Source organism: Solanum pennellii, chromosome 12 (genome assembly GCF_001406875.1).
Source record: "Solanum pennellii chromosome 12, SPENNV200".
In the NCBI taxonomy this organism is placed as follows: Eukaryota; Viridiplantae; Streptophyta; class Magnoliopsida; order Solanales; family Solanaceae; genus Solanum; species Solanum pennellii.
Window position 1 is genome coordinate 78,917,027 of NC_028648.1, and position 8,388 is coordinate 78,925,414.

The 8,388-nt window shown below is 35.4% G+C and overlaps 1 protein-coding gene and 1 pseudogene across 4 annotated transcripts; one reads left to right on the forward strand and one right to left on the reverse strand.

Annotated features, from left to right (window-relative positions):
* The first annotated feature begins 292 nt into the window (after positions 1-292).
* LOC107006027 (agamous-like MADS-box protein AGL80) lies at positions 293-6,229 on the forward strand. Of its 4 annotated transcripts, none has more exons than XM_015204666.2 (3): positions 293-421; positions 646-752; positions 841-6,229. In XM_015204666.2, the coding sequence occupies exon 3, from the start codon at positions 2,753-2,755 to the stop codon at positions 3,938-3,940; it is 1,188 nt and encodes a 395-aa protein (XP_015060152.1). In that variant the 5' UTR covers positions 293-421; positions 646-752; positions 841-2,752; the 3' UTR covers positions 3,941-6,229. The 4 variants fall into 4 exon arrangements, with proteins under 4 accessions (XP_015060152.1, XP_015060151.1, XP_027769305.1 ...); XM_015204665.2 differs by having other exon boundaries at positions 646-731; XM_027913504.1 differs by lacking the exon at positions 293-421 and having other exon boundaries at positions 428-752.
* LOC107006040 lies at positions 5,272-8,388 on the reverse strand (annotated as a pseudogene).

The window sequence follows — 8,388 nt, forward strand, 5'->3', positions numbered from 1 at the left end:
ACTAACTGAACTACCTACTAACTTTCACCCCTTTATAATACTTCTTCGACCTATCTATACCTCTCTTGAAATCCAACATAGTCAACTTGTGCCTGCACCAGGGCATATGTGCATCTTCTCTTTACGTGCCTGTATGCATTGCTATTCTCATCTTGTCTATCATTGTCGTCACTTTGTCCAGTATATCCTCATTTTATATCCTATCTCTCCTACTTTAACCTCATATCCATCTCAACATTCTTATATTCACAACTGGTATCTTTTGACCACGTGAATTTTTTACTAGTCAAGACTACACTCGTCTATATAACAAAATTGTATAACAACTACATTATTAGATTTATCTTTTAAGTTTTGATGACAAATTTATACACAAGACACCATACATGGAACCTTCATTTCATTCCCTCATTTCAATATGGTATGTAACATCATTATCAATTTTTCAATTTTTCCTAATATAATTGACTCAAGATTGTTGAAATTCTCTTTATTGGAGATGACTTTGAGTATTAGTAATATTTATATTTCACATATGTGAAATAAGTTCATTTCATATACAAATTCTAGGGCTTGTATAAAGGATCAAATTTGATACAACTATAATATATGTTCAATTATTTTTTATCACTATTGTTACACCAGCCCAATTCCGAAGATAAATCAACTCTTTCCACCGGAGATGAGAACGATACACGGCGGTATTATTCCTATTTCCCGCAGCTTTAAAGGTGAGATTTTGAATTGATCAGGTACAAGTTTAACAAAATCAATACCAATTTTTGTTATTTATCACTCTGTAACCAAGATTTTTGATATCAAATTCATTGAAATTGCTAGATATGAAGGATTCTATCAACAACCCTAAAAGGGTAAGCTTTTGGATTTGAACCTTAAAAGGTAATTCAAATTCATTGAAATTGCTAGATATGAAGGGTTCTGTCAACAACCCTAAAAGGGTAAGCTTTTTGGATTTGAACCTTAAAAGGTAATTCTAAGTAGCCCATGCTATTTACATATTACTATTATTGTTATGTAAAATGTATTAAGAGCCTTGATTGTATTTGATTAGTTGTTATTGAAGAATTGGGGGAATTGGGGCTTTTACTATTACCGCCTTTACGATATTTTCTCTCTATCAGTGACCAGTTATATAGCCTCCCGGAAAGTGATGAATTGTTTTTTATCAGGGGTTTGAAACCATCGGCAACAGCATTCAAAATACTGTTGTTCAAACCTTATGCCTTGAGGATCCATTACTTTGATTTGGGTAATGGGATAATGAAATTGATCTCAATTAGCAAGGGAGCATAAGAAATCCTTTTAAGCTTAGTTGTACAATCAGCAACACATATAGGTGTTCATAGCACACTAGCAATCCTACTTAGGGACTTAGGACCCCAACAACTAAATAGAAGATTGAGGAACGTCACTATAGAGGGATAACTTTCAATACCTCATCCTTAGAATCGAAACTGGCCACCCAAGGTTTAACAACAGACATAGACTTAGTATTGATCATGTGAGGGCCAAAACTAAGTATTCCATCTTTATCTGTTATTGATTGTAATTCACAACATAATAACCCTCATTGTGATAATAGACTCTAGCTTTTTGAGTGAATTTACCATTGCTTTCAAGGAATCTAGCTACAATTGCTATAGTTGGGGAATCCCAAATAATATATAGGTACAATGGCAAAGGGTTCATGTCAGCCGAAATATTAATTCCCTTCAACACTTGATACATCTTATTTGTACATTCATTGACCCAATTCTTTTTCTTTACCTTATGTAATTGTTTCTCCAATTTCTCAGTCCTTAGCTTCGTCAACTCTTCTCCCGTCATCATGTGTTTTGATTGATCTAACACCGAAAGTTACTAAACCTTTTACAGGTATTGAATGCATTAGCATAATTTAAAAACAAATCAGGTTGGTTTTGCTAAGGACTATAGACAATTATAGTCATTTTAACACCACAAAGCGTAGTGAGTTCATAAGCCTTTTTAAATAACCCTTTCAATCTTAACTTGCAAGAGACTTTCCTCTTGGCCTTATTTCCAATCAAAGCAAACTTCACTTTGGTTCTGGGCATGGCTAAAGATGAGGAATAGTAGAAGATATTTGTTTGTTTGGATATTCAAGATCAAATAGCTTTGTTGTGGTGAGTTTCTTTGTCTTGGATTGACTTTTATTGATAGACGGAATTTAGATTGTGTAAATCTCTGAATGGTTTGAATTAAAAGATATTTAGGTGTCACCCATAACTATTATGACATAAAACTAATTAATGGTGCATCATATACCAAATTAGATGGTATGTTTTTGATAAATATGCAGTCTATGGCTTCGGTCTTATCCTGACCAATTTCTTAGTCAGACTTTTCTTTTTAAGAAAATAATTTAATAATTTAAGAAAACTTTTCTTATCCTGAATAAATATTGAATATTTTCTTAATAAGAAAAGTTTGACTAAAAAATTGGTCAGGATAAGACCGAAGCCATAAACTGCATATTTTTCAAAATGATATATCTAATTTGGTATATGATGCACCATTAATTAGTTTTATGCCATAATAGGTATGGGCGACACCTAAATATCTTCTAATTCAAACTATTCAAAAATTTACACAATCTAAATTTCGTCTATAAATAGAAGTCAATCCTAGACAAAGAAACTCACTAAACAAAGCCATTCAATCTCGAATATCCAAACAAACACATATCTCCTACTATTCCTCATCTTTAGCCATGCCTAGAACAAAAGTGAAGTTTGCTTTGATTGAAAATGAGGCTAAGAGGAAAGCCTCTTACAAGCAAAGATTGAAAGGGTTATTTAAAACGGCTAATGAACTTAGTACACTTTGTGGTGTTGAAATGGCCATAACCGTCTATAGTCCTTACCAGATTCAACCTATTTTGTTTCCAAATAATGCTAACGCATTCAATACCTTTAAAAGGTTTAGTGAGCTTTCGGTGTTAGATCAATCAAAACACATGATGACGGGAGAAGAGTTCACGAAGCGAAGGACTGAGAAGTTGGAGAAACAATTACATAAGGTAAGGAAAGAAAACAGGGTGAATGAGTGCACAAATAAGATGTATCGAGTGTTGAAGGGAATTGATATTCCTGCTGACATGAACCCTTACGATCTGAACGATTTGAGTTTCGTTATAAAACAAAACCTCAAACAGGTATGTGAAATGATGAAAGCGAAGATTGACGGAGAGGGTTCCACATTAAATGCCCATCAACCTATGGTACCTCATGGGCCCAACTCTGAGGAGCCAAGGGCTCCTTTGCTAGATATAATTAGGGCTCCAGTATCAATAGTTCCTTTGGTGGCTCCATCAACTGCTATTGGTGCAGCCAACTTCGAAGGGCTTAGTACTGATTTGTTGGTCCCTGTTGTCGATCCAATATCGATGGTTCCTCCGGCGGATCCATCGATGGTTCCTCAAGCGGATCCATTGATGGTTCTTCAAGCGGATCCATTGATGGTTCCTTCAGCCGCTCCTGCTCAAATGCCCAAACCATTGAGTAATCTGATGGATCCTCTCGTAAAATCTTCAAGGTCTTCTCCTCCTCCTTTTTCTCCATTTTCTTTAGAAAATTTCCCTGAAATGTTTGTACAATCGTATCCTCCATTACCTCAAGAAATGGCTTTTAGAAGGGCTCCTAGAATGGCTCCTCCAACAAAAATGGCTTCTCCAATACCTTCAACAATAATTACTCCTCCAATGGCTTGCTCGGAGCCATCGATGGCTTCTTCATCCGCTCCCGTTCAAATGCTCGAACCAATGTGTCATATGGTGGTTCCTTCGAGGACTCCTCAACCGGTTCCTTTTGTAGACCCTTCGAGGTTTCCTCCGCTTCCTCTCTCTCCGTCTTCTTTAGACATGTTTCCTCCAATGTTTCCACAATTGTATCCTCCATAACCTCAAGAAATGGTTTTTAGAAGGGCTGATGAAATGCCCCCTCCAATGCATCCAACAACAATGGCTTTTCCAATACTTTCACCAATAACGGCTTCGCTGGTTTTCGAGAGTCCAACATTATCTGAGATGCTGGTCGGAAATTATGATGATGATGTAATGCTTTAATTAATGATACAAACCACCACAACAATTTATAAGGATCTAGGACTAGTATGTCTCTTTTAATTAGCATTGTTTTGTAGGTTCGTGTTGTCCTGTGGACTATTTGTGTTATTTGCTGTTTTCCATGTTTAAATTGTGTTATAGGACTCTTCATATCTCTTTCCATGTGTCCTCATTTGAAGTGTCTGTTGTTGTTTTTCTTTTTCTTGTTCAAAGTGTGGTATCATTCACTTATTAAATCTGTATTCAGTTTTTTTTAATGTTTACTAGATACTCGTATGTTTATTTGTTCCTTTATTACTATTATTGAAAATGTTATTGTTAGTATGGTTTTCAAATATGACCTCTTCCACTTCAAAAATCTATCATCAGTGTACATATCGGGTAAATATTCATGCTCAAAATTTCCTGTGTAAACTAATACAACAACAAAAACATACCCAACATAGTTCCACTAAGTGGGAAAGTGTAAAATCATAACACATCTAAAGTTGAGAATGAATTAGAAAGTAAAGAAGATTATTGTAAAGACCTATTTAAACATCCATGTAATGGAAAAATAAAGTCTAAAATAGTGTCTGTTTTAAAAAATCAAGATATAATTAATTATTTGTTTCTTCTTGTAAAGAAATGGATCTTGGGCCTAATCCAAAAGCTAGCTCTTAAGGGAGGATTATTCAAGTCTATATAAGGAAACCGCCATTTCTTTTTCATCCGATTTGGGACTTGAGCAATTAAATCTAGGGACCCATCATAGGTAAACAATAATAAGGATGGTTCCTGCTCTAGTACCATGTAAGAAATGGATCATGGGTGTAACTCAACCTAAGAAATGAGCTCTTGAGGGAATATTGCCCAAGTTTATATAAGGAGACCACCCATCCGTTTTTCATCCGATTTGGGACTCTTCAACACCCGGTTCACACCCAAGACTAGACATCCGATTATCTGTAGTATCTATGATTAGTTTCCTTCAATATATATATTGGGCTGGTACTAATATTAGGTTTACAAAAACAATAATAATTACTATGTTCCAGTCTCAAATTAGTGGGTAGTCATCCATATGAGTCTTCACTTCTTCATTCAAGCTCATTTGTATCCTCATCATATAAAATAAACTAAAATAAAATAGAAGTAAAAATAAGTTGGATAGCAATAGCAATTCTCTAACAAGTTTTTTGTAGCCGACTTTTTGCCTGTAAGAACACCCTACTCACTTCCTCATCCTCTGGAATTTCTTGTATTAACATTTCACAATCTTGAATAGCTGCTTTCCATCTTCCCAACTGCATATATCAACCAAAACTTTATGATATATACCTTGTGTGATCACATCATCTAAAATCTTAAGCGATTAGAGAGGGTTGGCACACTTTTATTTACCTAATTAATTATGTCTTCAACAAATTACCTTGATGTTGCAGTCAGCTCTCCGCAATCTAGCCTTTGTATAGGAAGGACGCAGTACAAGAGCTGCAGTGCAATCTTCCACAGCTTTTTCGAATTGTCCTAGCTTGAATCGACATGCTGCTCTGTTAAACAGTAGAATAGAATTGTATGGCTCTTGTTCTAGTCCTTCAGTGTACTTGAAAGAAGCCTCTGAGAATTTATTTTCTCTGAACAACTCGTTACCTTTTAACCGAGATGATGCCAACGCTTCAATTCTCCTTAGAATTGTGATAATTACTTCATTGCTTTGATCCAATTTTGTTGCTTCTTGAGCTGCAGCTGTAGCCTCCTCAAACAAGCCAACTGTTGCATAGGCCTCAGCTCGAGTGATCAATAAATAAGCTGTTTTTACTGAACCAAAAAGGCAAGCACATAGCTCTGTTTTGATATGAGCTACTTTCTGAATTGTGGTGTATGCTTCCTCGTGTCTATGCAACTTTATTAATGCTTCAGCCCTCATGGCAAAGATCTTCATTTGAAATCAAGTCAAAGGAATAAAAAAATAAGAATCTTTAAACATCTAATTTTCTTTATAATAATTTGTACATTAGGGATGGACTATAGGCCTCATTTCCCCCCATTAAGATTACAACATGTGAATCTATATGCACATCTAAATGATTAGGATGTTGTCTTTAGATTTGAATACGGAAGGATTAATATTGTGTTTTTCGACATGTGAATGAACATAATATATTTCTTTGTAAACATAATAAATAAACAATAAATCAATTAGTATATTTTAAAAAAATTAATTTAATAAATTTTTTTTATCTAATTAAAAAATGAAATATTTATGTTAGCTAATGATGGTGGTAACGGTCTGTGGTGGTTGTGATAGTGGCGATAATATGTTCACTAAATATTTATGTACGCTCTTGTTCTAGTCCTTTAGTGATTATGAATGGTGGTGGTGATAGTTATTATGGTGTAGGTGGTTGGTGTTGTAGTGATTGTCGTGATGGTGGTGATTGGTAGTGGTGGTTGTGATGGTGAAGATGGTTGATGGTGCCAATGATGGCGGCTAAAGAATGTATTGGTGGTAGTTAACGGCGGTGCTAGTTGTTATGCTTGGTTATAAGAATTGACCGTCATGGTGGTAGTGGCTGTTAGTTGTGGTGGAGTTAGCGGCAACAATGGCAGTAATGGTTGTGGTTGTGGTAGGTGGTAGGTGTGCTAGTTGTGATGGTGGAGTTGGTTGGTAGTAGGAGTTAGTCACAGTGGTGGTGGGATAGATATAATTGTAGTAATGGAGGTGACAGGTGTGGTATTGGCTGACAATAGTGGTGATGGTGATGACAGAGGTAGTTGGTAGTTGATGACGATAATGGTAGTTTACAATGGTGGTGGTGGTTGTGATGGCAAAGGCGGTTAGTGATAATGAAGACTTTGTTCAAGATCTTAATGATTAAGACCTATACAAACCAATTAGGTGCTTAAATCTTAATGAAAACAAATACGCTTAATGGCCTAATATCTGAACCATATACATTAAGATCACCAAGTACTAACGAATGAGGCTTAGTTGTAGTGAAACCTGTGGAGCTGAATCTACTCCTAAGGTGATAGAATTTTGTGTTTCCTTTATCAATGTATTGTAATCTCTCAGCTTCTGTGCATTTTAAGAGCTGTCTCTTAATATCATGAGCCTCTGCAATGTCCTTCTTGTCAACTTTTCGCCCTGATTGTTTGTAATGATCTATCGCTTTCTCTGCATCTCCCAGCCTGTCGAAATGAAAAAAGAAATTGACTACATCAACCAAATTCAGACAAAATCATCTAAAGAAAAATAATTGACGATTCAAAATGATTAACCTAACGTATAGTCTTGCAAGACGATAATGTGCATTGTGATAAGAAGGGTCTAGCTGGATAGCCTCTATACATGCAACAACTGCCTCAATCACGCGGCCTAAACTCATCAAAGCTGCAGCCTTGTTGCTATAGTAACTAGCATTTCCTGGATCAATTGCAATTGCTTCATTGTACAAATCCAATGCCTTCTCAATTTTCCCCTGTCTATACTGCTCATTGCCTATGGACTTGAGCACATCAGGGTCCAGTTTATTTGCAGAACCGCGAAACGAATTACCTGGTTGATGGCTTTTTACAGAACTAGTTTGCCTTACTATGTTATCCTTCAAGATTTTGCCTTTCTTCTGGATAGCCTTTTTGTCACCTGAGGAATTTTGGTTCTTCAAGTTTCCCAAGTGGCTTAGTAGTGTAACATTGCTTGTTGAACTGCGATTCAACGTTCCATTCACCTTGGATTTTCGATGACTAAAGATTGTCATGCTCAATTCACTTGAGGTGAATGTTGGTTCTCTTCTAAGCTTTTGTGTGTATGCCAAGTTCACAACTTGTGACACTCTGTTCTTACTAGAAGTCGAATTTTTCGGACAAGAGCTGGTGTGACATCTTCTTGAATTCTTGACAAAATTGGTGTCACTGGACTTGGTTGTAATGTTGATTTTTGTGTTAGTATTTCTTCTAGGAAAAAAAGCACCTATTAAACAACAACCTAATCCATTTAGTAATGAATTATCTGCAATTTTTGACATAGTTGATTGACCATTTTTTCTAGTTTTTTCCATCTCAGTAGTTTCTTAACAGGTCTCTCAATTAATCACTAAAAAGAAATAAAATAGGACACTTTATATATGATAAAAAAGAAGGGTCAACTGAAAAAAAAATCAAATATATAAAAACAAAGAAATCAAGATATTTCCTTAATGATAAGCCTGCTTTATTTATTTATTATTATTTTTCATATAAGATGAGTGAATATATTCTAGAGTGGATGTATTTTCTTTAATATTTTACGCGCATGGATT